Genomic DNA, 15,479 nt, shown 5'->3' with positions numbered 1-15,479 from the left:
CCCGGCCAGGAAGGGGCAGGGCCGGGATTTGAGCCCACAAGTGTTGGGCTCTATGAGGCGGCTCAGAATCCCACACTCCCCCCTCTCAGACCCCAGCATCATCATAGGCGCTCAGCCGGCGGTGACTGGCACCGTTCCGTCGGCTCCCCTCTGGTGCTCTGCCGCCTGGGGCTCGGCCTCCAGGGTAACCGCCTCCCTCTGCCGCTCAGGTTCCAACATGCTGCTGATCGGGGTGCACGGGCCCACCACGCCCTGCGAAGAGGTCTCCATGAAGCACGTGGGCAACCAGCAGTACAACGTCACCTACGTCGTGAAGGAGCGGGGGGAGTACGTGCTGGCCGTGAAGTGGGGGGAGGAGCACATCCCCGGCAGCCCCTTCCACATCACCGTGCCTTAGGCTTAGGCGCGTCCTCAGATCCCGGGAGGTGCCTCTGGCGGTTGCTTTTGTTGCTTGTTTGTAACTCGTTTTTTGTTTTTGTTTTCGTTTTGTTTTTTGTTTTTTACACAAAGTCCTCCGGCCTGTGTGTGTGGGTCTGAAACCCCATCCCGAAAACATTGCCATTCTAAAAAGTGCCTTCAGAACGAAATCCTAGACTTGACTCCTTGGGGACGCGTTGGGGACACTGGGGAAATGCAAGCTCGTATGGTGGGCTGGGCAACGCTGACCTCTGGCGGCTCGGATGGTCCCCTGCGGGCAGACCGAGAACACAGGCGAGGCTGGCCTTAGAAATGGCACCGGTACCAGCTTAGGAAACCAGGCGGGGACGAGGGGCAGGGGAGAAGAGGCTTCTCGCCGAGGTGGTTGTTTAGGCAAGTGGATGGCTTCCCACCAGTGTCCTCTCCTCCGGCGCCCACAGCACGTGAGAAAAGGCTGCTGACGTGGGCACGTTGTTTTGACCACTCATTCCCGCCCCACGCCGCTCTGTGGCCTTTTTACCACGCGGCGGCCGGCCGGCCGGCCTGGAGGGCTCTCGGCCGCCTCTCCCTCGCCGGCTGGTAATTGCCCTGCAAAGTCCGACCGTGTGACCATCTTGGCAGCCCTGTGTCTGTTCTTGCTCTTAAAGTCTGGTCAGTCTCGGTCTGGAGGAAGGTCTGCAGCGGCCAGCAGTCCCCCCTACCCCCGCCCCCCACTTGCCAAAGATCCCTTTTTGTAACCAACACACTAGCCCCTGTGCCTCACACACACTCCGGCCGCGTGCCCGTCATGAGCTCTCCCCAGCACGCTCTCCATGGCGGGGAGGGGTCCCCGTGTCAGCGGAAGTCTTCGCGACACAGCCCTCTGCACCCAGCCCGGGCTGTCTCGGGGCCGCTTTTTCTGGAAAGTAGTTATAGGTAGGAAAGAAGGAAGGTCCTGCCAACTTCTGGTCTGATCAGGGACCGTGGAGGGGGGTGGACCGCAGCTCCTCGATGCTCCTTCGCTGTTTGGCAGAAATAGCAAAAGCTGCGTGCCCGGTGGTGGCTGTGTCTTTGGCCCTGACCCCCTATCATCCAGACGGTGTTTGGAAAGCAACAGGCAGGTGCAAGAGTCTACAAACGGGGTGCAAGGCCTTGTGGCCCCCTTCCTGCACCCCTGCTTGGGACTAAAGCTAGAGCGTCAGGGGCTGGCTGGCTGCAGGGCCCGCCGTGGAGTGTGGTTGGGGCAGGCAGCCCCTTCCTGGCTGCTGCCCGGGCCTCAGGAAGTGGCACTGCGGCTGCCGTGCCTCTGTGGGCGGGCGGGGCCCAGGCGAGGGGTGGCAGCTGGGGCCAGTGTTGGCACACGCCCAACGTTCGAAACTGGAGCGGCCCGAAGCCTCAGGTGAAGGGACCACAGGCCTCGTAAACTGGGACAAGGAAGCGAAACTGGAATCAAATGCCGACTGTAAATTGTATCTCATAACTTATTAAATAAAACGTTTGCTCCTTAAAGCGCAGTCTGGTCAATGGCCTGAGTCTGGCCTGCTCCTCCGATCGCTGGCCGGCAGCACACAGGGGAGCGGCTCGTCCTGACCAGGGGCCTGGCCGCCGCTGGCAGGGGGCGGCCCAGCTCCGCCCTGAGCCCTGGTGGGGATTCACCCAGACGGCCCGCCTGAGCGTGCGGGGCACCAGGAAGGGGGGGCCTGACCCCCACACAGCTGCCTGGAGGGGTTTGCTGGGACTTGCCGGGAGGAAGAGCCCCACATAGGAAACCCACCGAAGTGGAGGCTGTGGTTTTAAAAAGAGCGAGAAGAGAGCCTCTCCTACATATACAAGAAGTCCCCTTGGAGGGAATTTATTTAAACAGAAAAGTGTCACCTGCCCTCCCACGGCCTGTGGACAGACAGCAGGCCCGTCCCTCTCGCTCTCTCCCCGCCGGCTCCTTCCCACTGCAGACGTCCCAGCTCCTGGCCGCCCCTCCCCTTACCGCAGTCTGGTGACACCGTTTTACAGCGACAGCACCAGCTCAGGGGCTGCACTCTCAAAGTTCACTTGAGGCGGACCCTGGGTCCCTACCAGTTTGTCCTCCCTGGTTACACCTGCGGGAGCAGTTGCCATGGTGATGGGAAGTCCTAGCTGCCTCCCACCCCATCCCTCACCTCCACTGGAGTTGAGGGGTAAAAGGAAAGGTGGGGAGACAAGACTCTGGATCCTTCCCTCTGTCTCTTCCTGACACCCCTTTGTTGATCAGGGTGGCGATTGGTTGGCCTCTGGTGGGTGGGAGGGAGGGAGGGAGGGGGTGTCCTGCCCCTTCTGGAGGGAGCAGCCTCATCTGTGGGCCTGGACTCCCACAAGGCCTGTGGCCTGAGAGGGGTGCAGGCGTTGCCCGGGGGGTCTGGGCAGGCCACCGAAGGCTGGGTTTGTCTCCAGAGGAGCGCCAGGCCGGAGCCTGGCGGGCATTGGGAGGCAGCGTGGATCAGGAAGCAGGGTGGGCTTTGGCATCAGGCACCTTAGGCGTGAACATCAGGCTCTTAGGCGTGAACTCTCAGAGGGCGCCGCCCTGGGCGGTTGGGGTTTGGTCACGTGGGGCGGGGAGTCTCAGCCACCGCTGTCTGCCGCTCGACTGCCTCCTACAGGCCGGGCCTGGCGGTCCCCTGCCGGTTACTTCAAAGACCTCACGGGGCGGCCTGTGCACTTCCGGGCAGCAGCGAGCACCACAGGGGCAGCTCTTATCTGCACCTGGGCTGGCTGCTATGGAAACCGGCTGTTCTTTGTCCAAACACCTTGAAAACTGCACCTTAACCCTGGACGGGCCTAGGCCAGACCCTTTCGGGCTCCCTGGTCCCCTGGGCCTTGGCTGCCAGGACCATCACTCTTCGGGGGCGAAAGAGGTGAGGCCGGCGCCAGCCGCCCTGCAGAGATCCTCAACCCCGGTGGACCCTGCCCTGTCCCGCCCAGATGCCTGCCCCTTCCTCATCCCGTTTCCTCTGAAACCCAGGGCCTCGCTCACCAGCAACGCTGCCAAGAAGGAAACATTCAATTAACATGTCTCTCCAATGCGCTTATAAACCACATGTCTAGTCTTAAGACTTCAAAGGGGCCTGGAAAGCCACATTTTGATGAGTTTGGTGTAAAAGGAATCCGGAGCATAGGGATTTAATTTCCCTTGAAAATTTCGCAGCCTGAAAAATTAGCAAAACCATGGTTAATGGCAAAAATGAGTGCTCAATCCTGTCAACCCCCCAAGTTTGTATTTTGTTTTTTTTTTTTTTTTTTTTTTTTTTTTTTTTTTTAAGTTTTTATTTTTCATATTATTACAAATGTTCCTTCCCCCCCCCCACCATTGCTCTCCTCCACCAGGTTCCCACCCCACCCTCTGCCCTTTCCCCTCTCCCCATTGTCCTCATCCATAGGTGCACAGTTTATGTTGAGTCTCTTCCCACGCCCCCCTCTCCCCTTTTCCCCAAGAATCGTCAGTTCACTCCCCTTCCATACCTCTGATTCTATTATATTCAACAGTTAATATTGTTCATCAGATTTTTTTAATTTCCTTGGTTTTTAGATTCACTTGTTGATAATTACGTATTTGTTGTTCATAATTTTTATCTTTGTTTACTTTCTCTTCTGAAAGAACCCCCTTCAGCAATTCATATAATTCTGGTTTGGTGGTGATGAACTCCTTTAGCTTTTTTTTATTAGTGAAGCTCTTTATTTGGCCTTCGATTCTGAGTGATAGCTTTGCTGGGTAGCTTATTTTTGGCTGTAGGTTCTTGCTATTCATCACCTTGAATATTTCTTGCCATTCCCTTCTGGCCTGCATGGTTTCTGTTGAGAAGTCAGCTGACAATCGTATAGGTGCTCCTTTATAAGTTACTACCTTCTTTGCTCTTGCTTCTTTTAATATTCTCTCTTTATCTTTTGCTCTTGGAATTTTAATAATGATGTGTCTCGGTGTGGTCCTCTTTGGATTCCTTTTGTTTGGAGTTCTGTGCGCTTCCTGGACTTGTAAGTCAAATTCTTTCCCCAGGTGGGGGAAGTTTTCTGTCACTATTTCTTTCAGTATGTTTTCGATATCTTGCTCTCTCTCCTCTTCTGGAACCCCCATAATTCTGATGTTGGTTCGCTTCAAGTTGTCCCAGAGGTTTCTTACATTATCTTCAATTTTCTGGATTCTCTTGCCTTCTAGCTTCTGTGGAGGAGTGTCTTCTGGCTCTTTATGTTCCAAATCTTTGACTTGATTCTTGCGATCTTCCCTTCTGTTTTTAGGACTCTGTAAAATATTTTTTATTTCAGACAATGTATTCTTTATTTCTTGTTGATCCCTTATCATTTCTTGTTGACTCCTTATTAATTCTAGTTGATCTCTTTTCATATCCTCATAGGCCTTATCCATCTTTTCTAGGAAATTCTTGAAAAACCTTATAAGCGTAGATTTGAACTCTATATCCAGACGCTTTTTGTCCTCCATTTCTTTTGTTTGTGATCTATTTTGTTGTCGCATTTCGCAGTTACAGATGGGACGGGGTTTCAGGGTGGAGCCTGCAGCTTTGGCTTCCGTCAGCCCCGCCCTATGCGGGTCCTTCAGTGCTCGCTGCCGGCGCCTCTGAGAGAAAGGTGCCCTCGATTTTCGCCTGCTGCCAAACAGTCTATGCTCTCCCCCAATGAGCCCGGTATTGGGGTTCAGTTCAGTTGGAAGTGGAGTTGGAGGTGGCGTTCACAGCAGTCTGGAGCCCCAGTCTCCTTCCCATCAGGGCAATCCCGCGGCACAGCCGACCGTCCCTTCTCTGGGGGCAGTGTGCGCGCCTCCGGGACCTCCTTTCTCCGCTGCCCCGGGGTTCCGACTTACAGCCCAGCTCCCTATGGCTGAGCCTGAGTCCCCGGGGTCTGGCCCAGAACTGGGGTTCAGAGCAGTCGGGGGCCCAGCACAGTCGGAGTTTTATCTCCTTTCCGCTAGGGAACGCCCGCCAGGCACTCGGCCTCCCTCCTCTCCGGCTCCGTCCTCTCCGCGCGCCGCGTGTCTCCGTACCTTGGGCTTTTACAGCTCCTCCGTGCTTCCTTCTGGTTTTCTCCTTGCTTCTTGTTGTAGGATTTCCAGTCAGTCGACTTTCCTGTAGTTCTGGGTAATGTCCATTTTATATTTTAGTTGTATTTTATTAAAATTGTTGTGTGCGGCTGCGGCTAGTTGCCTACCCGAGCAGCCATCTTGGATTCTCCGACCGGGTTGGGCCCAAGTTTGTATTTTGACATGGGGAACAAGATCGTTAATTTCAGTGCCCCTTGGCCTTCGTGGGGCGGGGATGGAAGCAGGGGGTTCTGGGAAAAGAGTGGCGTCTGGCCAGGTCTCCCTTAAGGTGGAGGGGAGGGGCTTCGGAATCGGAGGAGACCACTCATGAAAACTCCCCAGAACACATCTTGCTTAGCTCATTTGTTTGCTCCTCACAATAGCAAATCACAACTCTCAGAGGGAGTAAAAATGTCACATCGCTCAAGGCAAGCTGGAATTTGATTTTTTTTTTTTCCCCTCTGGCTCTGTCCCAAGGATGCTGCCCAAGCCCATGGTGGGAGGAATCTTTTTGAACACAGGGATCCTTTTGCTTGTGATAAGGCTTTTGTCTGGGCCCCTGAGCACACAGGGAACTAGCGGTTGTGCTAGGAATTTAGGGTGGCCCACCCACACCCCTTCTCTCTTCCTCGAGTCCCAGCAGCGGGCGGAGATGGGGAATTTACTAGCCTGACTCACGCGGCTCCCAGCCAGGGGTGTCTCCCATGTTGGACTTGCTTATCTCCCCAGACAAAGCTGAGACAAAGAATCCGTGAGCCTCTTACTGCCCACGTTACACCCTCTGCCGTGCCCACCGCCTTCCCAGGGCACCAGACGCTTCTCCCTATTGGTGTGGACATTCTTAGGACAAAACTGGCAGGTGATCTCAAAGAAGGAAACCCTGGCAGAGGTGCCAAGCCCCGGAAATGCCAGCTTCCGGCCCAGCTACAAGCAGCCAGTGCACGTAGCGGCAGAAAAAGCCGGTGCCTGAGAGGCGCTCAGAGAGCACGGGGTCGAATGCTGCAGGTTCACGTCCGGATCCCAGTCCCAGCTCTGCCACCAGCCCGTGCCCTCATCCATCCAATGGAAAAGGAATGGGAAACACAGTCTAAGGTAAGGTGACCAGACGTCCTGCTTTTGGTGGGACAGTCCCGATTTTTAACAATTTGTCCCGCATCCCGCGGCAAAATTTAAACATCGGGACTTTTTTAAAACGCCGTGGGACGCGGGACAAATTGTTAAAAATTGGGACTTCTGGCCACCTTAGTCTAAGGTCAACCTCTAGAAAGATCCTACCATCCCACCTTACCCCACTGGCTGGGCAAACCACTCCCCATCCAGAGCCGCTGGGAGAGGGGCTGCCTGAGTATCGGGGAGACTCAGCTCCCCAAGACAGAGTGGAAGGGGTGCCCCGCGAGGGGCGGGGGCTTGTAGGGAAGCCATTTAGCACGGTGGTTACAAGCATGGGCCCTGCCACAGCCTCCAGCAGATCGCTGACCCTCACAGCAAACAGCGCCTGGTTCTCTCTCCAGTAAACCGGGCAATGGGACTGACGACTCCGTGAGTGTCTGAGGATGGAGACAAAGCGTGTGAAGAGCACGGCGTCCGTCCTGTACGTGGTCAGGTCCCAAAGTCACAACTCCGCATGGACGGTGCCTGAGAGGGGTCTCCCCACCGAGAGCTTAACCCCGGAGGGGTTGTGAGGGACAGAGGACTGCTCCTCGAGGCCGGCGACAGCCCCAGGCTGGGGTTGGGGTGCAGCCTTATCCCTGAGCGGGGTGGGCCAATGACAGAACTGCAGGAGGGTGCCCCAGCTCCCACCCCAGGCCCCCCTGGTCCCCCAGGTTCAGCTCCTCTTTCCTCAGCACAGGCGGGGGCCAGAGACAGGCCTGGGGCGGACCCCTCAGCGTCCCAGGGGTTGTTGTGTGGGCTCTACATGGGTTAGCAAAGAAAATCATCACACAAGGCACTCAGGATTGTCTTTATTTTACAAGGGAGTTTGCAGGAGCCTGACATCACCCGGGCGGTAACCACCAAGGTTGTGATAACACCCGGGGGCCTAGCTGTGGGAGGTGGCCATGAAGCCCAGCGCTGCAGCAGGGTCTGCACAGGGTGGGGCCCAGTATCCGAAGGCGGCTCTCCCTGGGGGCCGTGGGCTCTCCTTGTGCCCGTTGGAAGGCAGCACTTTGGGGGCGCTTCTCTGCTCCCCCCACTCCCTCCCCTCCTGGGGAGCCTGGCCATCCTGCAGGGGACCGGTGGACCCCTGCCTGCTCTGTCTGGTTGTCCGCCTGGTGGGCAGTCGTTGCCATGGTGACCGCCAGGGGTCACCTTGGACATGCAAATTTCTGCACGGAGGGCAGCCGCTGGGGCGGAAGGCGCAAGGTCACCCAAGCCCAGAGGAAGGGACACCCACTTCTGCCCTCTGGAGCTCTGGCACCTGGACTTACCATCCTGGGGGTGGGGGCGGCCTGGGTCAGGGAGGCTTCTAGAGTTCAGGGGTCGGACCCCTGCCCCCGGGTCCTGCCTCCCCTCAGCCCCGCAATACTGACTTTCTCCCTCCGTCCTTCCCCGTCCACCCAGCTGCCACCGAGCTAAGGTGAAAGCCCAGCTCATCCTGAGCCTTGTTCTAAGCACCTGCCGAGTGCCAGGCAATATACCCCGGAGGTACACACGCGGCATAGAGGAAGGCGGGCACCGAGGAGCCAGCTCCCCAAGGCGAGGCGTTTTGTGGTTTTGTTCACTCGCAGCTCCTGGCACACAGAAGGCCCTCTGTCTGCAAAGAAGGGTGCTCATGGCCGGATTTTTAAAGCCTGGATTACAACGGTGTTTGCACAATTAATTAGTGTCCACTGAGATGCTCCAGAGGAGGCACGCAGACCCAGGTTGTCCCGTTTAACCAGCTGGCTCTCGGTTTCCCAAACTTCCTCAGAGCCCTCATTGTCACTGGGGACAGTCGTGCAGCTGAGTCCTTTCTGCCTTTCAGAGGTGAGGCCCGCTCTGTAAGTCTCCTCCCACTCTGCCTGGCTCACTCCTGTCCATAGTTCAGGTCTCAAGGACGCTTCCTCCAGGAAGCCTACCCTGACCACCACCTCCCCTTCCCCACCTCCCCTTCCACCCACCCGGTTCTGAGTCTCTCTGCCCTTCTGGACTGTGAAGGCCTGAGGACAGGGAGCCTGCGGACTCGGTCCCTCCTCATTTACCTTTGGTGCTTGGCTCTGTGCCTGCCACAGGCTCAAAAGCAAAGGAATGTTTGTTGAAGGAACAGATGAGAGCTCAACCTGCAGAGTGAAAAGGTGAGTGTTACCTCCTCCCTGGCTTTCAGGGGGAGGGAGCAGGTGCTGCAGAGTCCTGGTGGGCCTCCTCTGCCCTGCCCTGCCTGTGCCTCTCTCGTGGTGCTTGCCACACTCCATGGTAGAGTTTTGTGTTTGGAATACATGACATGGGTTTTGGAGCCAATCCCAGAGTGAGCATTTAATGTCACTGAGCTCAGTTTCCTCATCTGGAAAAGTGAGTTAAGAGGCCTGGCAGCGAGTCGCTGTGAGGATTCAGTGAAATCCCTCAGGAAAACCCCAGCTCAGGGCCTGGCACGAAGGTACCACCACAGACCAACCACATGCCCTGGAGCATGCACATCCTCGCCCTCAGCCTCCATTTCCCCATCTGAAAAGGAGATTCTGAAAGCCCCATAATCGAGGGACGACTTAAAGCATATGCGGCACAGCGGGCGCCAGGCAGGTACCTGCTAGACAGCCGCTGACAGGCATGGAGGGCTGCTCTGTGTCAGGCCCTGCCCACGCTGTGACACGCTGGCCTAATGCCATCCTCTCAATGCTAAGGGTGCTTTCCACGATCATCTGGATGTGCCGACGAGGCCACGCAGCTGTCGAATGGCAGAGCTGTGTCTAGGAGTTGGCATCCAGAGTTGCCATGGCAACCGCCAGCCCCAGCCCCGTGTCCAGAGCATCCTTTAGGAGGAGACCGGGCCTCTGTTTGGACGCCCTTGGATGCCTGGTGGACAGCAGGTGTACACTGAGGTTTGCTAAATGGAATCGAGGCCATGGCCCCCCCTGCATCTCCCCAAGGCCCCTGGGCCCTGAATCCCTCCGGGGCAAGCACCTGGGCGGGTGGTGGTGGCTTCCCTCCCTTTTCCAGCCCGGTCTCTCCTACAGCCTAAACGGCCCTCAGCCCCTCCCCTCCGGCAGGACCTTAGCAACCCAGCCCTCATTGGCTGCACGTATCCTTGGAGACAAGACACCAACAGTGCAAACACAGGCCAGAGAACCGTGGGCAGAATGTTTCCGACCTCCCTGCCATCCCCCTCCCTGGCATGAAGGACCTGCTCACCGCCCAGGGCCAAGCCTGCTGGAAGGAGCGCATCAGGAAGGAGACTGTCGCCCGCGCCACCTGGAAGGTCACCCATGGCCACAAGTACGCCAAGGAGAGGTCCCGGCCCGGGAAGCGGCCCCAGCAGCAGGCCATCTTCCACCCAGCGCTGGGAGGGGCGTCCCTGCCTGCCCCCGGCTCCCCTGACGGAAGGACCGGGAGGACCGGACTGCCAGAGACGGAGGGGGTCGGAGCCCAGCCGCCCGGGGGAGTGGGAGACCAGGAGGCCCAAAGAGCAGCGCGGGCGCCCGCAGGCCAGACCACACCGGAGACCTTAGAAATGAGGCCGGTGCCTCTGCACACCCTGCAGCTGCTCTTCCACGGCGTCTCCCACGACGGCCAGGGCCGGGCCTCGTACCTCCGGGAGCGGAGCCGGCAGAAGCCCGCGGACAAGTTTCAGTACCCCATCTTGTCCTCCTGGGAGTACGGCTGGCACCTGGGTAAGGAAAGGGCCACCACCTCTTGCCATCCCAGGCCTCTGCAGGCAGCCTGCCCTCCCCCTGCCCCTCCCCAGCCTCGGGCTTCATCCCCCCTCACTCTCCAGCTCAGCCTCCTGGCTCCCTCTCTCTGGGCGGCAGGCACCCTCTCTCACCCAGGCCTTTGCTGTGTCTGTCTGTAATGTTCCTCCTGCCCCTCCCTCTGCCGGAAAACTCTCTTATGTCACCACCTCTGGGAAGCCTTCTGAGAGTTCTCCAGGCAGCCTTTTGAGTCTGCAAACGCCCCGGGCCCGCTGTGTCACCATTGCTTGAATAGGCATCTGGTCTAGTGAGGACTTCGTAGGGAACTGTGTTAATGCCCTCGCAGCTCCCAGCTCCCAGCTTGGGGCTGGTACTCAGTGACATTGGAACGCGTGATCAAATGAATAAATATATAACCTAGGGAAGGAGGGCTCCGTTGGAATCAGGAAGTGTGAGTTCAAGTCTTGGCTATAATACCGCTTCCAAGCTGTGTGAGCTCCAGCAAGAATCTGGACTTTCTCAGGCCTCAGTTTCCACATCTGAAAAATGGGAATAACACAGCATTTGCCTTCCTGCGTCAGAGAGTTTTGGGGAAATCAGGTAGGAAACACAGTGAACAGGAATTATCTTCACAAAAGCCCCAGGAGGTGGGTAGGACAGACATTCATTCTTTGAACACGTGATCTCGTTCGGAATCCCAGCCCTGCCACAAGTGCTCAGAAGAGTGTCATAGTTTGAAATTAGGATGTCTGGGTTTGAATTCTGGTTCGTTCATTCATTCATTCATTCATTCATTCATTCCTGAGCACCTGCTATGTGCCAGGACTTTTTGTCCCTTGACCACTGCAGACAACAAGACAGGGTCCCGGCAACAGATGTGTCCCTACTACAGAGCAGAGCTTTTTAATCTTGTTAAAACGCAGGTTCTTATCTAGCAGGCAAGGACTGGATGGATGAGATTCTGCATTTCTGAATAGCTCCCCAGTGGCGCTGATGCTGCAGGTCCGTGGACCATGCATGAGAGTCGGGCTATAAAAAGAGAGAAACCAGGAGAAGGCGAAGGAGGCGGAGGAGCTATGGTAGACAGGGAGGTCAGGAAGGCCTGCTGGGGACGGTGTGTTTGAACAGTGTCCTGAGTCCTATCTCCCATCTGGCTCCTCTGAACACAGCCCGCCACCCTGCACCCACGGAGCGAGTCTCCCTGTAGGGCCCTACGGGTCCTCCCCGTTCCCCCTCCTGCCTGGCCCACCATCCTTGCCCCTGCCTCTTAGGCCGCTGCCAGGCCTGCAGCCACCAGATGGAGCAAATTAAACACAGGCTGCCCAGTCAGTCAGAGTTTCAGGAGAACAATTTCTTAGCACAGGTATGTTCCAAATACTGCATGGGCTACTGACCTGAAGATCACTTCTTTATCTGAAAGGCAAATGCACCTGGGCTTCCCGTGACCCCGACATGGGAGCCGGGAAGCTGATCTGACTCTGGAGCCCCCTGGGTGCCAGGGCCATGCTGGGCTCAGGGCAGACAGGAGGCTTGCCTCCACAGGGGTTGGGCTTAAGCTCACAGTTGCTCAGAAACCTCGGGTAAGCTCTGGCCTCGTGGCCCTAACGGTGAGTAGCCCAGCCAGTGCAGGGGCCAGATGGGGGCCAGATGACAGACCCTCTGCCGACCCCTTCACCAGCCTCCCCACACAGTGACAGACAGAGCTGTGTCACCAGGGGGAGCAAAGAGCCTGGGAAACGGGGGTTAAAGGCATTGAACCCAGGGCCCCAGCGGGGTCAGCCCCAGTGCCCTGTACACAGAGAAAGCAGCAGTCAAGTGCCTGGCACAAGGTAAGTGCTCAACAAATTAATGTAGTTGTAAAATATAATTCGTTTTTAATATTGTTTTTAGAGAGAGAGGAAGGTAGAGGGATAGAGAGATAGAAACATTGATGAGATATTATCATTATGATATTATTATTATTATTATTATTATTATTATTATTATTTAAACAGACAGGTTTTGCAGCCTATGGGCATTGGGGGGGGGGTAGTCCAGCCTTGGGCAGATCCTGGAGGTGCTCACCATGGAGCATTGGCCAGTGGGGTGCCCCTAGACTGGGGAGCAATGTGATGAGGGGTGAGTGAGTGTGGGGAAGGGATGGGGATAAAGTAGGTAACAATTGGGATGGCCTGCAAGCCGTCCATCAGGCAATCCTGGCACTTGAGCCAAAGCAGGGTCTCCAGGTGGCCATGCTGGGCCAGGCGTGCCCGTTGGTCCTCGGGAGGAGCGGGGTCCTGGGAGAGGCGGCGGCGGCTGTGAGCTGCACAGAGGACTGACCTCAGCCCCAGGGCAGTGGCAGCAGAGGGTGCCTGCCGGCCCTGGGGCCTTCGGGCTGGGCGGGGGCTGGCCGGAGGCGCGGCGCCCAGCTCAGCCGGGCCTCTCTGTGTTCCAGGGGATGTTGTGAAAAACTCCAGGACTTCGATACATGCCAAGTGCCAGTCCATCGCAACCACCTTTCAGAGCAAAAACGGCGTCTTCTCTTTTCCTCAGCGAACAGACCAGCTAATGTGAACTCCACGGGGTTCTGAAGTGGCTCCTTTCTGTGCCCTCGTCCAGCTGGACCCCGCGGCGGGGAGATGCTGCGCCCCCTGCCCTCCCCGGGCTGGCAGCCCGTCCCTGCCGAGCACGATGGCTAGTGCTACCCCAGGACTCACATCTGCCCCGGGACTCACTGCAGCTCCTCACGGAGCCCCAACCACATCCCCAGCCTGGGCCGCCACAGGGTCAACCCCAACCCAGTCAGACCCACCCCCTCGGAGCACAGGACGGCGCTCCCACAACGGGGCCACACCGGCCAGGGCGGTGTGCTCAGCTGTGTGGGCATCCGGTCTGAACTGCAAAACCGCTCAGCGCTGCCGTGGTAGTGCAAAAAGCAGTGTGGACAGAGCTTAACCAAGTTCCGATAAAAGTTTATTTAAAAAAAACTGGTGGTGGGCTAGCTTTGGCCATAGTAGTAGTTGGCTGAACTCGAGTTTAAATGAAATATATTATTAAAATTAATGTTACTTTTTTTGTGTGTGTGTGTGGTTTCTTTATTTTAATGGAACTACTAGAAAATTATAAATTGGCTCATGTGGGATCCCTATTGGATCTAAGCACTTTGAAAACTCTGAGGGATATTTTGTTTACCCGGGGAGAAGTATGTGTGTGTGTGTGTGTGTGTGTGTGTGTGTGTGTGTGTGTGTGTCTGTGTGTGAGTGTGACTGTGTGCATATGTTTGTGTGTGTGTGTGTGAGTGTGACTGTGTGTGTGTGTGCATGTGCATGTGTGTGAGTGTGTGTGTGTATGAGTGTGACTGTGTGCGTGTGTGTGTGCATGTATGTGTGTGTGTGTGTGTGTTTGAGAGAGAGTGTGTATGAGTGTGACTGTGTGCATGTGTGCGTGTGTGTGCGCCCATGCGCGCGCATAGGGGTGATGTGTGAACTCCGGTGATAACCTAACCAGAGCCTGTGGCTCCTTTGCTTGGTTTTCTGAGAGGGAAGCCCAAGGGCAGACTGGCTGGCAGCTGCTTTCAGCGGGTGTTTGAACCTGAACCCGCTCTAGGCTCATCCTTTCACTAAAGGGCAGTTACCCAAAATACCACCAGGTGGTGCTGTCTGCCTGCCGGCCATGGTGGTTGGACCGGGGAACCAGCATTCTCTGCTGGGCTCGGTCTCCTCTCTGCCGGGTAGCCTTGGACTTCCATGTCCTCGGCTGTGACATGGGCTGATACTGGACCGTGAAAAGGGGCGCTTTGGAGGCAGGATGACCTGATCTGACTCCTGCCTGCACTTGGGCCACATTATGGTTTTTGTGGGTCTCAGGCACCTTTGACTTCATGAATCCCTTCTTATATTAAAAAAGATAATCAGAGCTATTTTTCACATGGAGCTGGTGCGGCTTAGTGGTGGAGTGTTGATCCATGAACCAAGAGGTCCCCGAGTGCCTGGGTTTCAGGCGTGATCCCCATTAGGGAAGATGCAGGAGTCAGCCGATCGGTGTTTCTCTCTCATCAGTGTTTCTCTCTCTCTCTATCCCTCTACCTTCCTCTCTCTCTAAAAACAATATTAAAAAATGAATCCTATTTTACAACTACATTAATTAAAATAAAATATATTAATACTATTTTTCTTCAACCTAAAGTTTTATTTTTTTTTCCTTCTTATTCTCAAAGAAATCAAACCTCTTTCTTGGCCCTAAAAGTCTCATGGGCCCTAGATCCTACACCTACGATGCCTCATAGGGGAGTCACCTGGGCTCCACTCACCAGCTGTGTGACAGTGGGCAAGTTGTTTGCCTTCTCTGGGCCTCAGTTTCCCCAGCCATAAAATGGAGACAACTAACCCCACCTTTTCAGTGCTGTGGTTGGAGTTTTGTGAGAGTGTATACCGCTGTGCCTTCTTAGAACACAGCCTGGCACAGAGCAAGCCTTGGCAAATGGCAGTTGTTACTATTATCATTATTACCATCTTCAAAGATATTTTCAGCTCTAGCTTCTATGAAACTATTAAAAATTCTCAAGCATGCCGAAACCGGTTTGGCTCAAAGGTTCGATTCCGGTGGGAGGTGTGCAGAAGGTGGCTGGTCGATGTTTCTCTCTCATCGATGTTTCTGGCTCTCTATCCCTCTCCCTTCCTTTCTGTAAAAAAATCAATAATATATATATATATTTTAAAAATTCTCAAGCAGAAATCTCAAAATAAATAAGTCAGGAAAATGAAATGGAACACCCAGGGTATTTGATAAGAGAAATAGAGTTTCCTGAAGCAGAGAGGGTCAGGAGGAGTGTTTACAAATGACCAATACATTTCCTCCTGCCATCAGGGAACCCACAGAGGCAGGAACCTGGGCTTGCTCCAATCAGCCCGAACCTGGGTCCCTGGGGGATACGTGCCAGCTGGGCCGACCCTGGGAAAGGTGTGTGTGTGTGTGTGTGTGTGTGTGTGCACACACGTCCTTGTTTCCTTGAAATTCTCTTAGTGTCCCTTTATTTCAGTAGCTTCTCCAATTTCTAAGGTTTGGAGCTGCTGGGGCCCGGGGCCTGAGGCCCAGGGTGACCCCCTCTCCTTCAAGATGTGACTGTGGCCAAGACTCTGACCTCTGCCTTCGGGGCCATCCGGTGGCAGCTCTGAGGGGGGCACTCGGCAGCGGTGCAGGTGTGACCCCCTGCCGTGGCTCTGCCC

The 15,479-nt window shown here is 55.8% G+C and overlaps 2 protein-coding genes across 4 annotated transcripts in view; both read left to right on the top strand.

Moving 5' to 3' along the window:
• FLNB (filamin B) overlaps nt 1–587 on the top strand; it is a 139,870-nt gene extending 139,283 nt beyond the window's left edge. For all 3 annotated transcript variants that reach the window (XM_084901585.1, XM_084901586.1, XM_084901584.1), the window contains one exon: nt 210–587. In XM_084901585.1, coding sequence (XP_084757711.1) covers nt 210–397 — 188 coding nt within the window. In that variant the 3' untranslated portion in view covers nt 398–587. The remainder of the gene's footprint in view (nt 1–209) is intronic.
• A 9,112-nt stretch (nt 588–9,699) lies between these two features.
• Nucleotides 9,700–13,328, top strand: LOC311632076 (uncharacterized protein). Its single transcript, XM_084903139.1, has 2 exons — nt 9,700–10,257; nt 12,710–13,328. Exons 1-2 carry the CDS (start codon nt 9,762–9,764, stop codon nt 12,826–12,828), a joined length of 615 nt encoding a protein of 204 aa, XP_084759265.1. The 5' UTR covers nt 9,700–9,761; the 3' UTR covers nt 12,829–13,328.
• Nucleotides 13,329–15,479: the final 2,151 nt, after the last annotated feature.

The sequence above is a fragment of the Pipistrellus hanaki genome (assembly GCF_964339955.1).
Source record: "Pipistrellus hanaki genome assembly, chromosome: 13".
NCBI lineage: Eukaryota > Metazoa > Chordata > Mammalia > Chiroptera > Vespertilionidae > Pipistrellus > Pipistrellus hanaki.
Note: the sequence above shows the minus strand (reverse complement) of the source record. Positions and strands in the feature narration are given on the sequence as shown.

What these genes read in the sequence shown, in the direction of transcription:
- LOC311632076 (XM_084903139.1), top strand. Translation starts at nt 9,762, where the DNA reads ATGAAGGACCTGCTCACCGCCCAGGGCCAAGCCTGCTGGAAGGAGCGC. An exon ending in GGAGTACGGCTGGCACCTGG is followed by an intron (nt 10,258 to 12,709) that starts GTAAGGAAAGGG and finishes TCTGTGTTCCAG; the next exon opens with GGGATGTTGTGAAAAACTCC.